Below are 20,380 nucleotides of genomic sequence, written 5' to 3' on the forward strand. Positions count from 1 at the left end.
CTTTTCCAAGGAACAAGGTTCCCATGTTTAGATCATTTCTGAATCTGAGTTCAGAGACGTTTGCAAGAGTCTCCGAGTCAAGAGCTAGAGAGGGAAGCCTGGAGGGAGGCAGCCCGTGCCCCATGGGGCCTGTCAGGGTTAGGGTGCTGACAGCCCCTCACCTCCCGATGTGATTGACAGCCCCCAGCACCCATGGGGACTTCAGCTGTACTGGACATCTGCACCGAACAGGAGGAAATCCTGGGGGAGAGACGAGAAGGCTGTCATCAGCCGGAAGTGTACCCCTCATCTGTGACTATGGGGATGCTGGGTTTTTAGAAGGAAACTCTGGGAGCCTGTCTGTCGGGAAGGAGAGAGTGGTGCAGGCCTGTCTGCTGACAGAAAGGCAGGAGTGAGTGGGGCGGGGGACACCTGGCATCCCACCCCTGGGGTCTGCACATCCGTGGCTGCCACGGCCCGTGAATCTGTCAGCAGCTTCTCTGCCAGCTGTTTTCTTCTCAGACGTGGAGACCCCTGGGCTGCTGGGAAGGCCTTCACTTGTCATCCCTGCCTCTTGGCAGCTCCAGGGAGCCCTCCTTGCAATCACAGTTGCAAAACCACTTCTCTTTTGCTCCTTCCTGACCTTCACTCAGAATTTTCAGAAATGAAGGAATTAAATTGTGCCTATGGGGTCATTTTTTTATTTTAAGGATGAACTTAGTAAAATGTAGGGAACATGGGGAATGTGTTTCCGCTGCTCGCTCAGCTATTTCTCTACTGTCTCTTAGCCCTGGTAGTTCTCCCATTAAGTTGAAAGAATCAGGGATTGATGGGATGGATGTTGGGGGTGAGGGAGAGGGAGGAAGCTGGGCGGAGGTTTCCCAGGAGGGCCACCAGGTCATCAGGAAGCCATGGACAGCGGTAAGGAATGTAAGAGTGGGTGATGGTTTCCTTGCAGAGTTAACAGCTTTGTTGGGACACAGTGGGTTTAAGGATGGAGGCACGAGGAAACCAGCATATGTACACTTCGGGCACGCAGAAGAGACTGGAAGCACAGCCGGGTCACTGGGCGGCACAAAGGTAGCTGTTGAGCCTGAGTTGATGAAAGTGACCAGGGAAAGCAATAGTGGGGGAAGGGCGGAGGCCGGGGCAGGAACCCTGGAGAACTCCCACTGGTAGGGGAAGGAGGAGCCAGCAAAGGAGACCGAACAGCCCAGTGAGAGGTGGCTGGAAAACCAGGAGAGGGAATCTTCAAAGCTAGGAGAAGAAAGCATTCCATGGATGGGGAAAATAGTGTCAGAGGCTGTCAGGGGGTCAGGGTGAGGGAAAGGGAAGAGGAGGCCGTCCATTACGGTATCTGCCAGACCCTGCGCTTTATACCCCAGGGCCTAGAAGGATGCTGGATGCAAAGGAAGGCACGCGACACCTACTTGTCAAGAATTTAAGTGCATCCACCTTATAAAAGAGGCTTTAGGGCCACCACGTGAGTTCCATTTTTACCAAGGGGAGGGTGGGAGTGGTGCATATGGTTAAAAGCAGGGACCTGGCTTTGACTTTGGACTTCATGTAATGGCCATGTGGCTTTTCTGAGTCTTAGCCTCTGTTCTCTGTTTAGTAACAGCGCCCACCCTCTGGGATTATTGAAAGGGTAGAAAGCGCTTGATCCACAGCTGACATGGAGGAAGGTGGCTATTGTGATGGGAGATGTGGCGAAGGAGAGCTTGGGGACTCACCTGGTGAGGCTGAAACACCAGGTTGAAGAGCTGGATGGAGGCGGGCAGCGGGAGAGGGAAGCCTTTCTGCAGCTTCTCTGCATTGGAGGTTAAGGTAGAGGTTAAGGTTAAGGGACTTCCTCTGTAGGGAAGAGGGAGGTGGAGGGAGCGGCAAGGATCTGAGACAGACAGCCCGGCCGCCCTGGCCCGGCTCTGGGAAGAAACCTGTGAAGAGGCTGCCTGGAATCTCCCACTCTCTCCTCCACCGTGCTCTGAGCACCCAGGACTGGTGAATTCCCGCCCCCTCAGCCCCAAGACCACCCTCCTGAGGATGCCGGCGCTGCTGGTGCACACCCAGCCCGAGTGACGGCCGGAGCGGCTGCTTGCTGGGCTGTGCAGGCCCCCCGGGGACATGTGATGGATAGGCACACGAAGCCCCTCCACGTTTAGGATGAAACTGGAAACGGGCTGTGGTCCAGCCCCCCCATCCCGCCACATTCTGCTGTGAAACTCTGGAGAATTCTAAACTCCAACCCGGTCCCTCAGGTCATTATGAAGCTGCATTTGTCAAGGTAGGAGGAGAAGCCAGAGACTATATGTAATAATTTGTTGTCTTCATTTACAATTTCCAAGTGTTCTAGTTACACAGCACGGGGACCTCTATTTGTGCCCTTGCCCCTGGCTCTGCAAAGGTCAGGGGTTTCACCAGTGAGTGAGCTGAGTGGAAGCGTTAGCCCAGGTTCGCCCTTCTTCCTTGGTCCTTCTCTCTCAGAGGTGGAAAAAGACCTAGGGCTCTGGCTTCAGGGCTGGGATCAAATCCCAGTTCCATCTCTCACCTTCTCTGTGACCTGGAACAATCACTTAACTTCTCTGATCTCCCATTTCCTCCTATGAAAACTGACGCCGTTGCCATCCCCTGTCTTAGGGGCTGTCTCAAAGGCTGGATGGGCACATGGGAGGAACTCAACCATTTTTCCCATCCCTTTTCTGGGTCAGATGCCATTTGAGGCTCATCTGAGGGCACCACCTCCAGCTACCACAGCTGGGGCTGGGTATTGGGTGGTTTCAGGACCGAACCCCACCCCCACCCCGCCTCTTCCCCAGGACTGAAAATCAATCCTTTCTCCAAAACTCCTTACCGTTAATCTTGGGAATCACGACAGTGGGCACAACGTAGTTCATGACAGTCTGCAGCAATTCAACCTGGGGGTCACGAGGATGATGGGACACACATCAGGGCACTGTAGCATCAGCTGTCCTCCGTCACCCTGCCTCCCACCCAGGGCAACCTCACAGCTGGGAAAACCGCTGAGAGACGGACACAGGGGTGACGCGAAAACTCTGCAGCTCGATCAAGGTCACCAAAGTGACCCCTTTTGCTTTAAAAGTTCCAGATGCAAATCACTTTCTAGACTGTAGGGGGCAAGGCTGAGGTAAGGAAGGTCGTCACAGAGTATTCAAATGTGAAAAACTTTGCATAAGAAAATGCACCTGCTCTGACACTGGGCTAGAGAGCAAACTAGTTCAAACTTTTGGAGGGCTATTCGGCAATGTTCATCCAAAGCCTTTAAAAATGTGTGTGCGTGGTGGGCCAGCAAACATGCCTCTAAGGCATTTATCCTAAGGAAATGAAGTAGTGCGACAGATAGAACCAAAACAATAACTTAACAGCAACCTACATGTCCAACAATTGGGGAATCATCTGGGGAGCATGGTGGTACCTTGATACTAAGAGATACTATGCACCTATTAAAAATGATATTTTCTATATCATTTCTATGATATAGAAATGTAATTATCAGCACAAATTTTTCGTGCTATATTTTTGAGTAGGAAAAAGCAGGCTAATGTATAACTGATTCACTTTGCTGTACAGCAGAAACTAATACAGCATTGTAAATCAACTCTACTCCAATAAACATGTAAAAATAAAGAAAAAGTAGGCTACAGAAACCATGTAATTCCATTCTGTTATTAAATATGCATAGAAAAAAGTCAGGAAGGATGTACTCCAAATTATTAATTAAGTGGTGAAACCAGGAATGGTTTTTAGTTTTTGTTTGTTTGTTTTGCAAATCTGTAGGTTCTGACTCTTCTATAATGTATATGTTTTGCTTTTGCTATAATTTAAAAAATTCAAAAATAATGTAACACCCTCACGATGATCGCCTGTAGTGGTGATATTTACACCTTGTAAATATGTACATTTTTGTTTCTAGAACAATTGAGTTTCCTTCCCCAGACTGTAGTTCCCTGGGCTCATCAAATGTGGTGCCCTTCTTCTCATGAATCTGGGAACTTTAAATTTTTATTTTCTGCGGAAGCAGAAGTTAGTGACCGACTGAGTCCAGCTGCCACCATGAGAGCCTTGGCACCAGTAAATCCATGAAAATACAATGAGGTCGCTTTGGGTCCTTCTGTTTGTTGTAATCTTATGAGATGGAAATGGCTGGCTGGATTTCCATTGGATTTGGAGGGGATGTTGGGACTGACTTCAGGGCTGGGTGGTTTATGAGGTACCCACTCAGCAGAAATCTTGGGGGGCATCTCAGAGATCTAAGGAAATGTTCTCCAGAGGTTTAGCAAGAGGCTCTCTGGAAGATTCGGGCCATGTGCAGTGAAGTGCTGTGGACAGAATTAGCACACTGTGGCTTCTAATGGAAGCCACAAGAGTGATGCTCCTTCAGGTCGGCTGTGGAACTACACTTGACCTGCTATCTACACGGGCAACTCCCCACCAGTGCCAGAGGGTGGTGATGGGGGAGCAGCAGGGGTGAGTCTATTTGATGACAGTCTGTGATTCCGGGTAGTGGAATCATCTACTTGGGCTGGCAAGACACCTGTCGTCTCCCTCCCACCTGCCCTACTCAATCTCTAAGTGACTCTGCCATTCATTCGCCCAGCTGCTCAAGCCAAACATCTAGGAGTCATTCTTCATTGCCTTTCCCCCCACCACACACATCAAATCTCTCACCAAGTTCTAATTCTACTTCCAAAGTGTGTCTCCAATCCACCATCTTTCCCCTTCTTCCTGGCCTAGACCCAGCCTCCATCATCTCTCACATGGGCAAATGCACCTGCCTCCCCAACCATCCCCATGGTCTGATTCTCGTCCCCCGTAATCCATTCCCCCCATCCCAGCCAGAGGCATCTTTTATAAAGTATACATCAGATCATGTCACTCCATGCATGAAACGTTCACCAGCTTCTCGCTGCCCTTTGAACACAACCTGTTCTAGTCCAGAAAGCTCAGGCGAGCCAGCCCCTGCCTGCCTCTCTACAGCCCCTACTTGCTTTTTCCAGCCACACTGCTTCTCTGCATTCCCCAAACATGCCAAGCTTGTTTGACCACAGGGCCTTTTCTCCTGCTATTCCCTCTGCCTGCAACAGATCTTCACCTTGCAGGCTCCTTCAGCCCAAATATCACCTCCCCAGAGAAGCTTTCCCTGATCACACGGTCTAACCCTTAACCTCCCCCATCACTTTCTACCCCACCTCCACTTAGTTTTTCCTAGCATTGATCTTGACTGAAATGATCTTCTTCATTTCTTATTGTCTGTTTCTCTACTACAATGTAGGTTCTAGAAGAAGTCACTTCTTATCTAATTCATCAGCACATTCCCACACCTGGGGAACAGTGCCTGCCACATAGTAGGTACTCAATAAAGTAATTAACTCGTTTATTCAACACACATCTGTTGAGCAGATTTTCTGTACCTGACTGTGCACATTTAATCCCATTTAAAACTCACCACACTAACTCAGGTGGAAAGGATCATCCCTGATTTGTGGGGAAGATATGAAGTTCACAGAGGGGAAGGGACTTGCCCAAGGCCCACAGTTAGTAAGCTTGGAGCAGCAATTCCAGCTCGGGTCTCTGTGCCCACAAAGCTCCCTGCATCATTACTTCACAGGCAAATTATATGCAAATGAACCAGTGGTCTGTTGAAATGATGCTATGAGCCCAGGTGCCCTCAGGACAGTTATCTCAAGATCAGAGGAAGGAAGGAGCCACCAATGGCCTCAGACTCACCGGGAAGGGGCCGATGTCCGAGTGCTTCAGTTCCAGGAGCAGCCTGTGAGAAGGGGAGGGGGAAGTGGAGACCACCATTAGCCTGACTCATATTAGAGTTCAGTTGCTGGGGAGAAGGGGCCCACTCTGGTAGATGCTGTCTGGTTTTCCCATCCTGTATCCATTCCCCCTTTCTATGGTGACAGCCCCCTGATTTTTCCTTTTGGACGGTCACCCATTCCCTACATTATTAATGCTGGGTTCTGGGGTGGGCTGGCCAAAGGGCAGAGTCTATCTCCCCTGCCAAGGTGATTGCTTTAAGGATTGACTTCTAGCCCGTGCTGGTCCAATGAGAGTTGGTTCCAGAACTTCTGCTGGAAATATTGGAAGTGAGGTATTCTCTTTTCTCCAGCAAAATTAGGGAGATGCTGGTAACAATTTTTGCCATCACTTGGTGACAGCCTGCTGGGAAATGAAACCAGCATAAGGGATAGTAAAGCCAAGAGATCAAGAGAGTCAGAGTTGTAAGGATATCATTTGAGCACTTGGATCCACCCTTGCCTGAAACCCTTGGACTTTTCAATTATTTGAGCCAATAAACAATCCCATATTTGCAGACTTTATGGCATCTTAACAATGATCTAGGAAATAGGTAAATAAATGGCTATTTATTGAACCCTTATCATTCGCTATGTTGGTTGCTTTATCCGATTGAATTCCTGTAATACCCAAGAGCCAAAGGCCATCACACTCCCATTTTACAGGTGAGGTCCTTGACGCTCAGAGAAGTCAAGCAATCTGCCCAAGGTCACACAGCTAACATTCAGCCAAGTAGAATTTCAAACAGGTCTCCCTGATGTCAAAGCTTTTGTTGTCTCCAGTACCCTACAAAGTTTGAAAACTCTTGCCTATGGACTCTCACCACCCCATCCCTGCATATTTTAGAAAGTCTGTGTTCAGCCGTCACCCAGCTCTGTTTTCCCCGGCTCCTCTACTTGAGCGGCCCATGGGTGTTTCCAAGAAAATTAAATCCACGTTTCTAAAGCAGTAACACTTGTCAAAATGATGCCAGGAGAAATAAGCAGCACGTAAACCTCAGGAGCCAAACTCAAGGTTAAGAAGGACAGCTCTGTGCCAGAGAGAAGGCATAACTGGGGAGGAATGTGGGTCGACTCAATTTAAACAGTGTGAAAGTGATGAAGATGTAGGTGCCAGGTTGGAATGCGGGGGTCACCGCATCGACTCTGTGCGTCTCCCTCACTCTTGATCTCTGTGTATCTGCTTGTCTCTCTCTCTTCTTTCCACCTTTTGTGTCTCTCTGTCTCTCCTGTTAATGTGTCTCTCCATCTGTCTGTCTGTCTTGCTCTCACTTTCTCTTTCTCTGTGTCTCTCCCTCCCTTCCCTTGTCTCTCTCTGTCTCTGTCTCTTTCTGACTCTCCCTCATTTCTGATTTTTTTTTCTTTTTCTGTGTGCCCCTCTGTCTTTCTCTTTTCCTCTTGCTTATTGTATCCCTCGAAGTGTTCTAAGCACTGCAACACATATTAATACCTCATTTCACCCTCAAAATGATGCTGTTGGCAAAGAACAATTATTGGGCTTATTTTACCAGCCGGGGAAACTGACTGAAGTTTGGAGAGTTCAGTGCTTGCCGAAGGTGAGCTGCGCTTCCAAGGCAACAGGCTCAACCTTAGAGCCCACATCCCTAACCACAACCTCCTCTGCTGGGATTCCAACCCAGGCACGGATTCCAGAGTCTCCCAGCAGGAGTTGGCTGACGAAGTCCCAAGGAAGGGTGTGAAGAAGTTGAAGTGTTTTCCAAGTGCCAAGGAAGGCCAGGGATGTGGAGTGGCTGGGGGCTGGAGCAGATCCATCAGCTGGCACTGCCCAGCCATGAGTGGGCCTAGGATGGGGTGGGGGGTGACCTGGGCTGCGGGGCTTTCGGTGCTAAAACTGGGACGCTGCAGACAAACCGAGATGGTTGGTCACCCTACACTGTGTGGTCTCAGGTCACTTCATCTCTGAGCATCAGTTTCACTGTCCGCAAAATGCGGATACGGTGCCCACCATGCGCTGTTTGAGGCTTAAATGTGACGGACGAACAGGAAAGCTTGGCACGTTGTAAGGTCATTGCTAGCCCACGGGCACCAAGAACAGATGGGCAGTCCCCTCCTCGCGTGCCCACAGGCCCACTTACTTGTTCAACTTGAGCTCTCCAACAAGCCTGTCTGACCTGGCACCAATATCCGCAGAAACGTTCACGTACTGCAAAGAGACAATCCAGGAAGTGAAGGCCCCTGACCCAGGGGCTGGGGACTCTGCGAACCTCCAAGACCGGAAGGTAAGCTTCACAAAGGCTCGGCAGAGAAGCCTGCCTGCGGGACCCACGGAGGAGAGGACTCTTCCTTTTGCAAACCTTGTGCTTGTTGATGAGTCCCGGCTTGTCAACCAATTACCATTTTCTCCCCCTGCTTCTGAGACCATTTCAGCGTTCCCAGGCCACTCCCGTGGACTGTGGGAGACAGGCTGTGGGGCTGGAGTCCAGGCCAGCCCTATTCCCACAGACATTCATTCATTCATTCACACAACGAATGTTTACTGAGTCAGGAAACCAAGATTCCTAACCTCAGCTTTCCTGCCCACTGTCTGTGCGGCCTTGGGCAACCCCCTCAGAACCCACTGAATCTGCAAAGTGGGGAAAATGGGCCTCAGCCTGAGACTGGGCAGACCTGAGTACCTCCTGGTGGGGAGAATCTGGCCCTCGCCTTCAACTGCCAGAGTGGGTACCACCAAATGTTTGCGGTGTGACAGAGCGAACAAATGAATGAATGCACAAGTCAATCATGGAATAAATACTTGAATAAGTGGAGGATTAAACTGACAAAGGACAGAATAAAGATATGCATGGGTGAATAAATGATAAAGGAATGAGTGAACAAATATACAAATGAATGATCAATTGAACAAAGGTATAAGTAAATGAATAATGGAATAGATGAATGTATGTATGAACCAGCAAAGATATAGTATATTTCAAGATAGCAGTCAAATGAATAAATGAATGAATAAATGAATGAACAAATCCACAAATACATAATTGAATGACCAAAGATACAAGTGAATGAATTGGAAATAGTACGCATATTTCAAGCCAATGATGGAACGAACAACGGAATGAATGAATGCCGGTAGGAGTCAGAAGCAGTAGGACAGTGGCTCCAGTCTCAGGCCCTGGAAACACACAGTCCAGGTTTGAGTCTGGGCAGGATTCACACTGGTCCCTCTGACTCTGAGGGCCATGCTCTTGGCCCTGTCCAGGGCTCCCCATCAGTTCTCACCCGGGAGCAGCTTACCATCTCAAGCAGGAAGAGGGGGGCCAAAGAGGAGTCTGGGAGGACAGCAACAGCCTGGGTATCCAGGGCAAAGGTGAGGTCAAGGCCGGTGGGGCACACGGCAATGTTAGGTGGGGAGGAGGCCCAGATGAGGAGTTGCATCTTCATGTCGGGGAACATCTTAGCCACCTGCAGCCCCCAGCAGGGACAACCAACACAAGGGGCAATTTTATTAAAATGTTTCTAAATCCAATCTTGTCCTGGTCCTGCATAAACACCACCAATGTCTTCCCATTGCTTTTGGAATAAATCCTAAAGACTGCATAATTCAGCACTTGGTACCCTGCCAACCTCACGCCCCATGCTTCTACCCCTCGCCCTTTAACTCCAGCCACAGGGGACTTCTCTTCCTCAAATATGACCTGCTCTCTTCCATCTAAAACCCTTTGCACTCTCTGTTCCCTCTCCCTGAATGCTTGTCCTGTATTCTTCCCTAGCTTCGCTCTTTTCCTTCCTTCAAGTCTAGAGAGCAGTGGTGGCTTCAAGGGGGAACAGAGGAGAGCTTTGGCAACACCCCCATCTCAGCTAGCCTCCAATCCTCCCCCAGGTAAATTCACAGTCTGAGTAAAGAGAATGCTATTGTTATGCAAATTAAGCCTCAAGACAATTGCCCTGGCCCCCTACCAGTCACACCTCCTCTACACCAGTACCTCCTGTATAAAATTTTCTGGAAGTACCACCACCGAAGAGGCCATTATGGACTGAAAGTTTGTGTCTCCCTGCCCCCCACCATCCCCCGCAAATTCATATACTGAAGCCCTAACCCACAGTGTGGCTGTATTTGGAGGTGGGGCCCTAAGGAAGTAATTAAGATTAAATGAGGTCATCAGACTGGGGCCTGGTCCAACAGGATTACTGTCCTAATAAGAAGAGACACCAGAGCTTTCTTGCTCTTTCTCCATGTGCTCAGAGGAAAGGCCATCTGAGGACACAGCAAGAAGGCAGCCATCTACAAGCCAGGAAGAGAGCCCTCACCAAACACTGAATCTGCTGGCACCTTGATCTTGGACTTCTTGGCCTCCAAAACTGTGAGAAATAAATTTCTGTTGTTTAAGCCAGCTGGTCTGTGGCATTTCCTTATGGTCGCCCAAGCAGACTGAGAGGCCTTCCCCCGCTGCCTTGTCTGAAGTGACCTCATCAACTTCAGCCAATTAGTGTTGGCTTCACTTATCACAGGCTGCATTTTCTTTTTGATTGTTTTGGGTTTCTAACAATAATTTTCTCTCTCCACTGGACTGGAGCTCCAGGAGGGCAGGGATATGGTCTGTTTTGCTAGACGCCCAGCACAGGGCCCCAGAAAGGTGGTGGGCACTCAATGGATATTTGTTGAACGGATGAGCCCTCAGCATCTACCCTCACACCTGATCACGTGGGTGCCTGGAGCCTTTCTCTGTACCGGGGATGGGCTGCACAAAGCTCTTTCCATACTCTCGGACTGGGCTGCCTCTGGATCTGGAGAGGGGCGCTCTCGGCAGGCCACTCAGCAGAGCCCTGTCCTACTTAGCTCCCCCAGGCCTCCTCACCGAGCTGCCTAAAGGGGAGCAGATCCTTTCTCACCTGGGGTAGGAGGGTTCCAAAGGATTTTGTTGTCAGGAGGAACTTGGATTCCTTTGGTAACTGTAGTGAGAGAAGAAGAGAAAAGGATCTTGGAAGATTATGTTATAGATTGGGTGGCAAATTCCATATGAGGGGTGAGAGGCTGAACATACAAACAGACCATGGCCAGACCACATATGACAACAGAATGCCGACCCAGAAGGGTCAGGGCATGATCAGTGACTGCCAGCTTCCCTATTGTTTGCATTGAAAAAGTCAAATATTCTGCTCAAACCAATCCCATAGGCTGCCCGGCCCATGCGCACATTAGCCCACCTCCAGCTTCCCCGCACCGACAACCTCCATAAGAGCCTACCTGAAGCCCTCCCTTTTTTTCACTACAAAGCTTTCCTGCCCCCTGTCTGCCTTCGATTCTCTGCCAAACGCAAATGATAGAGGTTGACTCCCTTGCCCTGAAGAGTTCTCATTCGGGTGGCCGTTCTTTATTTCCACAGGGGGACATGTGGGGGTCAGCATCCCTTTGGTGCCTCTACAGAGAGGGAGGATGTGGCATCTCTTCAGGGAGCAGCTTAGAAGGAACCCTGTGCGGGTGGTGACCAGGGTGGGATCAGGTTGCCCCTAGACTCTGGAGAAGATGGTCGTTTCCTCATTTTACAGATGGGTAAACTGAGGCCCAGAGCAGGACTCAGCCACAAATATACAATGAGGATGATGACGATAACGGTGAAATGATGATAAGGCTGGATTACAGACCAACACATGGCAAGTACTCAGTCAACGTTGGCTGTTACTGTTAGTATTCAGAGGACTTCCTCCATGCTGATAAACCCGTGCTGGGGCTGCACAAGCATTCATATCTCATTTAACCCTCATTACACCCTTTGGAGGAAATAGAGGAAACCGAGCTTCTGAGAGGCTGAATAACCACCTAAGGTCACCCAGCTGGAAAAGAGGGGAGCCGGGATTTGAACTCAGGTCTGGCTGACTCTAGAGTCCAGACCTTGATCTCCCCAACTGTGAACCAAGACTCAGATCCAGACCGTCTACTGCACTCTGAGCCCACCTGGCCTTACCGTGTCATCGCTGAGGGTGAAATTCAGGACTCCAGCCTCTTGATACACGAGCCCGGCCGTGTTGAAAAGATATTCGGAGATGCCCAGGTACACCATGCGGTTGTGGTCGTTGGGAAGGGTCAGCGCCGGCGGGGCAAAGGGAGGGGGCCTGCGGTGGGCCAGCCTGAAAAACTCCCCCTGGGGGAGGAGGCGGCAGAGTGAGCCTGGGCATCCTTCAGGAATTACAATTCGATGTCTCCATTCCAAGAAAAACTGAGCTAAGGATACCAATCACGTAGTCACAGAGGAGAAAGCCATGGCCAGAAACTAACAATAGCATCTCCTCCTGGGGCTACGTTCTAAGTGCTTTTCCCACCAACACGGTGAGGTAGGTGAGATTATACTCATTTTACAGGAGAGGACACTCAGGGAGGTGAAATGACTTGCCCAAGGTCACTCAGAAGGGTAAGTGGCAGAGTCAGGAACTGAACCTGGGCAGCCAGAGTCGGGCAAGCACACGCCCAACCACGCCGTTGCCTCTGCCTCAACCTCGCAAAGAAGCGCAGAAATTCTCCTAAGAGAACAAGGAGGTTCTGTTTGTTTGTTTTCATCTACCAAATTAGCAAAATTTTCAAGAGAGCGGTAAACTGTTTTAAGTGTGTGTGTATTTTAAGCTCATACTACCCAGTTTTTGGTGAAAGCATTCACATGCTGCTGGGGATTATACATTTATGTTTCTGAAGAGCAATTTGGAAACACACTGCAAAAACAGATCACTTATTTAGCTAAAGAAACAAGAATGTTGGATAGACCTAGAGTCTGTCATACAGAGTGAAGTAAGTCAGAAAGAAAAAGACAAATACCGTATGCTAACACATATATATGGAATTTAAGAAAAAAAAAATGTCATAAAGAACCTAGGGGTAAGGCAGGAATAAAGACGCAGACCTCCTAGAGAACGGACTTGAGGATATGGGGAGGGGGAAGGGTGAGCTGTGACAGGGCGAGAGAGAGTCATGGACATATACACACTAACAAACGTAGTAAGGTAGATAGCTAGTTGGAAGCAGCCGCATGGCACAGGGATATTGGCTCGGTGCTTTGTGACAGCCTGGAGGGGTGGGATAGGGAGGGTGGGAGGGAGGGAGACGCAAGAGGGAAGAGATATGGGAACATATGTATATGTATAACTGATTCACTTTGTTATAAAGCAGAAACTAACACACCATTGTAAAGCAATTATACCCCAATAAAGATGTTTAAAAATAAATAAATAAAAAATAAATAAATAAAAATAAAAAAATAAAACTTCAAAAAAAAAAAGAAACAAGAATGTTGAGTTATAAAAAAGCAAACTGTAGATGGATACATATGTTAGAATGCCATTTATGTAAAATTTAAAGGCCTATAAAACATACTATATACGCATTATTGACACACACAGGCAAGAAGGACACACAGGGACGTCATCCGTGTGATTCCCTGGAGGGTAGAGGGTCCCCAAGGGGGCCTCAGCTATTTATTTCTACGATGTTTCATTTCAAAAAAATCAGAGGTGACTATGACAAAATATGTAACGTGTCTGAAATCTGGGTTGTGGGTACGTGAGAAGGTGCAGTATCCTCTGTACTTTTGGATCATTTCATTATTTACAATTAATGACTGTGACGCTCATATTATAGAATAAATACCACATGCAACTCTTAAAAAATCAGGTGTAAAAAAAAGACAAAAAAAGAAAACATAAAAGACAAAAATTAAAAAAACAGGTGGACCTATGTACCAAAGAGGAACCGGCTCTAATGTATATCATTAGGTGAGAAAAGCAAGTGAAGAACAGTGTGTATTCCTACGTGCAAACAGATTCTCAGCAAAACTAGATGGGCTTTCGCATACATGCTCAGGACCAGGGGACCGGAGGGCTAATACCCTCCACGGCTGACAGCCATTACCTCTGGGCAGGAGCCCCGAGTGGGGATAGGGGGCAATAAACAGGACATTCTCATTTGCCAGGGATAAACAGGAATTGTTTTAATCTTTTATTCCATCATATCACTTAGATTTTTTTAAAAACTATACTACTTGGTCCAGCAATTTCACTTCTAGGAAATAGTCAAAGATGGGCAGAGATCCAGCTATAAGGATATTCGAGGCAGCTCTGGTTCAACTTGTGGGAGAAATGGAGAGAGCACAGACACCCCAGGAGGGGGCACTGTCCACGTACCTTACCACAAGCTGTCCACTGAGAGACCCAAGAGCCAGTAAAAGGGCTACGGGAGGACATTTCATTGATAGATGTTCACATTATACTGTTCTGGTTTTAAAAGTTGTAAAACAGAATGTAAAATATGACGTATACATGCATGTGCGTGTATGTACTTCTACGTCTATATATGTGGTTTTTATGTGTATTTGTTTCTGCCTCTGTTACGCATGTCTGTGTGTGTGTGTGTGTGTGTGTGTGTGTGTGTGTGTATGTGCGTGTATTTTCTTGTGTCTCAGCAGAGACAAGGATTGGAGGGTTGGGAGACTGTAACTTGGGTGTCAACAGTGCATATCTCTGAGTTGTAATATTAGGGCAATCTCTCTTTCCTTCTTCCCTTCCTTCCTCCCTTCCTTCCCTCCTATTTATTTCTCTGCTCTTTTGTGTTTTCTACATCTTCTTTTTGACATCAAATGTGTTTTAGAACAAACAAGTAAATAGTAAACAAACAAGCCAATCACCGATTGTGGAGGGACTGAGGTACATCCGGAGGGGATTCAGGGAGTGGGACTTATTCCAGCTGAGGAGGTCCGAGAAGGCTGCTCGGGGAGCGACAACCCAGCCCACATCCACTGGAGGATAAGAAGAAGCCAGTGGGGTAGAGGAGGGCATGGGAAAGAGGGGAGTCCAGGCAGAGGGAATGGACAGGACGAAGGCCCTGAGGTGGGAACTAGCTGGATATGTTGAGGAAGTGCAAGGCCAGTGAGTTTGGTTGGAGGCTGGGGAATGAGGGGGAAAGTGGCATGAAATGAAACTAACTCCATCTATCCATCCATCCATCCATCCATCCGTCCAATACATATTTACTGAGCACCTATTATATGCCAAGCATAGTTTTAGGTGCTACACATACAGTAAAGAATAAAGCGGGCTTCCCTGGTGGCACAGTGGTTAAGAATCCGCCTGCCAATGCAGGAGACACAGGTTCGAGCCTTGGCCCGGGAAGATCCCACATGCCGCGGAGCAATTAAGCCCATGTGCCACACCTACTGAGCCTGCGCTCTAGAGCCCACGAGCCACAACTACTGAGCCCGCATGCCACAACTACTGAAGCCCACGTGCCTAGAGCCCGTGCTCTGCAATGAGAGAAGCCACCGCAGTGAGAAGCCTGCACACCGCAATGAAGAATAGCCCCCGCTTGCCGCAGCTAGAGAAAGCCCGTGTGCAGCGACAAAGACCCAACACAGACAAAACTAAATAAAAAAAAAGAACAAAGCAATCACAGCCCCTTTTCTTTCGTCACATTGAGGGAGACAAGCTTGCGACCGTGTGTACTAAGGGCTGCTGAGAAAAATAAAGCAGGATATAGGGGAAGAGGAGGGCGCTATTTTAGCAACAGTGGTCTGGGAGGGCCTCTTTAGGGAGAAGATATTTGAGCAAAGACTTGAAGGAGGAAAGGGAGAGTTTCTGTGGATATCTGGGCCAGAGCCTCCTGTTTAGAAGGGGCAGCAAGTGCAAAGGCCCTGGGGAGGGAGCAGTCGCAGCACATTTCAGGAATAGCCGGAGGGCCAGTGGGACTGGAACCGGGAGAAGATGAGGAGAGTGGACTGGGGAGAGCAGTGAGGATGGATAGGAAAGGGGTGGAGTCATGAGATCTGTCTCCAAGGATGATGGGGAGTCTGGGGGGGGAGGTGGTCTGAGGCAAAGGTGTGAGGGTGCATGATTCTTGGTGTAAGTCTTACCTTCAACAGCACATCCAGGTTATCAGCTGTGGCTTTGGGAGGTGCAACTAGAGAGTAATCGATCCCAGCCACGTTGTCTATTTTGGTTGTCACTAGGGGGAAAGAAGATGGACCATGAACTGGCTCCCCATGGCATCTTTGTGGCCTGGGATGCAGGGGCAGCATCCCCTAAAGTTGAATCAAGACCTGCAGTGCTAATTCCATTCCTACCTCCTCCAGGGAGCCCTCCCTGAGGTCTCCTTAAAGGAAAATGAGCCCACACCCACATTCACAGATATCATCTCTCTCCCTTCTTCCAACAGCCCGGAGACGTGGCTAAAACAGAGTCAAGGAGCAGAAAGACCTGGGCTTGAATTGAAATCTATGTGACCTTGGACAAGTCCTTTCATTTCTCTGAGCCACATTTTTTCATTTGTAAAATGGGGTACTACTAGTGACCTTGATAATGCCCTGTACATGGTAGGAACTCAAAAGCCAGAAGGAATCATTATTAGCAGTGATAATATCCCAGGCTGAGCTCAGACTGGCTTTAGGTCTGAGTGGTTTCTCTGTTTCCCAGCAGTAATCAATGAGGATTAAATAAATATTGGTTTCTCCTTTAGCCCTTCCTTCCCATGTTAGTGGGGAATAAACCGAGTCTCAGAAAAGGTAACTAGTCTAAGATGGCAAAGCTGGTGAGTGACAAGGCTGGGACTCAAGCCAAAATCTTTTTCCTGCCTGGTGAGGCCAAACCCTGGACACTGCAACTGCACTGAACACGCCCAGGAGGGGCCCTGTGCCTGGAGGGGCTGGGGCGATGCCTGGGGGAAGGGAATGTATCTGAAATGGACATGTGCCATGTGCCAGCCAAACCAGGCTCCACAGGGAGGCAGCCCAGGCAGCAGTTTGGGGCAGAGGCTTGGGATCCTGTTTCTGCTTCTTACTGCCTCTTGACCTCAGGTAAGTCTCGGCTCCTTTCTGAGCCTCCGTTTCCTGGTGGTAAAATTGGGACAAAACAGTGATCTCAGTGGGGTGTCAGGAGGCCGAGAGGAAACCATTCTGCTGGGTACATGACACATGGTGAGCACTTGGCCATACGGGTCCTCCCCCACCTACTGCAGCCCTTCACCATTTACCAAGCATTTGGGGAAAGAGAAGATTGTCCCCATTTTAAAGATACGGAAACTGAGGCTCTGAGAGGGGAAGCGATCAGCCTCAGATCTCAGGCCAGCTATGTATCTCTGGCTCCAGAGAGCTGCAGGTATTTGTTGTTTGGCCCCTGCAGAGCTGCTTTTCCATTAAACTTCTGGACCTGCCACAAGGACCTGGCCCAATAGGGGATCTGATGCCAATTGCCATTTGAAAATAATCTGTGCTACCCATTCCCACCCAAGCCCAGGCCTGCCTAGGAAAATTGCTGGCTCCATCACACTCTCCCTGTGTCCCTCACCCCCTCCCCCTTCTACCCCAGCCTCCTTACCTGGCAGTGTCTGGAAATAAGGTTGCAGCTTGGAGGATACGGTACTGGTCACTACCTCGCAGATCTGGGGAGAACAAAAGAACTGATCAGCAAAGTTTTCCTATAGTAGAAAATGTCCTCTGAGAATAATTATCCAGACATGTTTTGCTCTTCTTGAATGTTTCCTTGAAAATCATATAACTACTCAAGTTTCCCTTTTCTCTTTGGCCACCAGGAAGCTCAGAGTTCAACATGTAACTTGGAAATAGTAACTTTATATGACTGTATGACCTGCACATCTGCATTTTACTTCCTACTCTGGCATGGAGCTTTCCTGATGGGTATTTATGTTTTCTGTTTTTTAATGTAAGATTTTGTTTGTTTGTTTTTGTTTGCACTCAGACCCTTTGTGGAATGAGGTGGTGAAAAAATGAACAGGAGGTGGTCAGATGTCAGCCTTCCCCTGTGTGTGCTTCTAGGAGGAGAGGGCAGGTCCTCTGCTCAAGCCTGAGTGGGCACCCTCATCTTTGCTTTGTGTGGCCAGAGAAGACTTCCCAGCCGTCCCCCTCCCATAACTCATAGGGGAACAAGCACTGGTCTGCGAAGCCCTGGGTCACATGCTGATTTTGCCGCTGAGGAAGTTACTCCATTTCTATGAGAAAAGAGACCCTTATTTTCTCATCTGTAAAATGGAGCCCTGCGGGTTATATTTTCCATTCCATTTGCTCTTCTGGAATGTGGCCCTGTCACACCCATTTAGAGGTGGAGTCTGTGAACTCTCCCCTACAATCTGGGTGGGCGGGGTGGCTACTTGCTTCTAACCAATAGAAAACAGCGCAAGTGACACTGTGTAACTTCCCAGGTGAGGTCATAAAAGGCTGTGCAGCTTCCACTTTGGTCTCTTGAGATGCTCCCTCTGGAACCCATTGATGAGCTGTGCAAAGCCCCAGCCCCATGGAGGGGACACGGGTAGATGCTCCACTCAACAGCCCCGGCTGAGCCGAGCATCCAGTCTTCCCAGCTCAGGCACCACGGACATGAGAGGAGATCCCACCGGATGACTCTAGCCCCAGGCTTTGGAGTCTTCCCAGATGAGGTACAGACATCATGGAGCAGAGACAAGCTACGCTGGTCCCACTGTGCCTGCTGATTTCCTGATCCACAGAATCCGTGAACATTATCGAATGGTCATTGCTGGATGACGCTGTATGTGGGGCTATTTGTTTCGAAGCAACAGCTGGAATAGAGGATTAAAATCACAGGCTTCCTTAATTTGACCCATTGGGGCTGATGGGGTAGGTGGTGCAGTAGGTGGCGGTGGTCAGATAAGTCCCGCCTTCACGACGTTGCTCTCCCCACGTCTTGAATGACCTCATTCATCCAACGGAGTCTCTCCAGTCCTTGCATTTCTTGACTGTTGGGCAGCCCCTGGCATGGTGGGCCACTGTCTCTGACTGAGGACCCTCCCCGCTCTCCGCCTGGCCCGCTACTTCCTCTTCCTCGGACACCCTGTGAGCTCCTTTTCCCTCGTGAAGATGTTGATCTCCTGGGACTGCCCGCTCCTTCCACCAGGAGCCCCTCTGGAGCTTGCCATACATGCCCATGGCCCCTGTGGGACATTGTTGGTCCACCCCGGGGGTCCCCTGCGCTTGGCATGACAGCTCCCTACACACCCAGCAACTCTCCCTGCCTGAGGACTTTAATCCCTGGACCTTGCTCCCAAGTGCCAAGGAGTTATAGCAGCCAGAAAGAGGGGTGAGAGTTGATGGGTAAATACCCATCCTCCCCACCCCTTTGAGACAGTTCTGAGGTGTGTGCCCCGAAGTCCCGCAGCACTGAGCCCCAGCTGTCCAGAGTGGTAGCTCACTCAATAATGTTCCCGTCCCCAGCTCTCTTCCCCACCCCTCGCCTGGGATCCCCGCCCAATAAAACACTCGCACCTGAATCTTTGTCTCAGCCATGCCTGGGGGGACCCTGATTGGGTCCCCCGCTCCACGTTCCCAACCTGCGGCCAGCACCCAGACCTTGGTTTGCAGCCAGACATCTCCCCTGAGCTCCAGCCTGAGAGTCCAGCTGCCTTCCTGGACCAAGTCCCTGGATGTCCCACAGGCCCCCAAGGCCAGCACATCTCAACCAAACCCATCAGGTTCCCACTCCTCCACAGTACTGGTCCCCCTATCTGCCCACAGGGCAGATAGGGCACCTCCACACTTCCCTCCCGCCTTCCCCACTGTCAATCAAGTTATTTTATCTGGGGGGGTGGGAGGGAGGAAGGAAAGGAAGGAAGGAGGGAGAAATTTTGGTTTTCGTGGAGTGTGTTTCTATCACATAAAACTCTGGATGTCCCAAGGAGACTAAGAATGTCACTGTCGGAGAAACCCGTGCCTCTGCTCCAAGTGGCCCAAAGGTGAGAGCAGGCGGCACATCTGGCAGCGAAGGGCCAGCTGGACACCTGGGCTGCCTGCCCTCAGCTACTGCCCTCCAATGCCAGTTACTAATGAGGGCCACCAGGGGGCTCCAAATCACAGCAAATCACACGGCAGCCTGGCGCCTGCCTGTCTGCTGCCACCCTCCTCCGCCCCCACCCCCATCCACACCCTATATAGACCCTTCCTTCCCTCAGACGCCCACTCTTCTCTCTGAATTCCTGGGGAGTGGACTCCCAAACTCATTCCTTGCCATTTCCAGGCCTTCGTAACATCATGGACACCCTGACACTTCATTTATTCATCCATCCATCCATTCATTCATTCAGGCCCATACTCTCTTCTAAACAATATCTTAGACTAATTAAGAGCTTCACCTCTGAGGTGGGGCGGCATGGGTTTGAAGCCCAGCCCTATCACTTCCTCTATCTGTGTCTCAGTGTTATTATTGTTCAGCTTGGCTGCTCTCAAGGGGTCACTCTTAAGGCGTTAACAAGAAATAATCTGTTTCAATAGTTCTTTACGTTAAATACATGCTAACACTCCCCTCATACTATTACTTAATTACAAAGATGGTTGAGTTACGGTTGAGCCAGGCTGGTGGGGAGCCTTCACTATTTTAGTAATCCTTACAACGGCTTGGTGAAGAAGGTATCAATGTCCCCATTTTACAGATGGTGAAACTGAGGTTTGGAAAAGTCAAGTGATTTGCTCAACATCACACAGCTAAGCCCTGGAGCCAGAATCAAAACCCAGAGACTCTGACTCTAAAACCTGTTTTATAATCTCCTCTGTTATGCATTTTGACCACCAGGCATGGATTTTTTTTTTTTTTTTAACTTTTGACAGAGTGCCTTCAGATAGATGATC

General features: G+C 49.3%; 1 protein-coding gene across 1 annotated transcript in view; it reads right to left on the bottom strand.

Annotated features, from left to right (window-relative positions):
• Window positions 1-201: 201 nt before the first annotated feature.
• The window catches only part of BPI (bactericidal permeability increasing protein), a 29,824-nt gene continuing 9,645 nt past the window's right edge, over window positions 202-20,380 (bottom strand). Inside the window, exons 6-15 of the mRNA XM_060032719.1 lie at window positions 17,106-17,169; window positions 15,647-15,738; window positions 11,723-11,899; window positions 10,650-10,709; window positions 9,054-9,221; window positions 7,898-7,965; window positions 5,725-5,767; window positions 2,831-2,894; window positions 1,713-1,789; window positions 202-240 (exon numbers count right to left, since the gene is read on the bottom strand). Of these exons, the coding sequence (XP_059888702.1) occupies window positions 202-240; window positions 1,713-1,789; window positions 2,831-2,894; window positions 5,725-5,767; window positions 7,898-7,965; window positions 9,054-9,221; window positions 10,650-10,709; window positions 11,723-11,899; window positions 15,647-15,738; window positions 17,106-17,169 (852 nt within the window). The remainder of the gene's footprint in view (window positions 241-1,712; window positions 1,790-2,830; window positions 2,895-5,724; window positions 5,768-7,897; window positions 7,966-9,053; window positions 9,222-10,649; window positions 10,710-11,722; window positions 11,900-15,646; window positions 15,739-17,105; window positions 17,170-20,380) is intronic.

The sequence above is a fragment of the Delphinus delphis genome, chromosome 15, assembly GCF_949987515.2.
Source record: "Delphinus delphis chromosome 15, mDelDel1.2, whole genome shotgun sequence".
Taxonomy (NCBI): domain Eukaryota; kingdom Metazoa; phylum Chordata; class Mammalia; order Artiodactyla; family Delphinidae; genus Delphinus; species Delphinus delphis.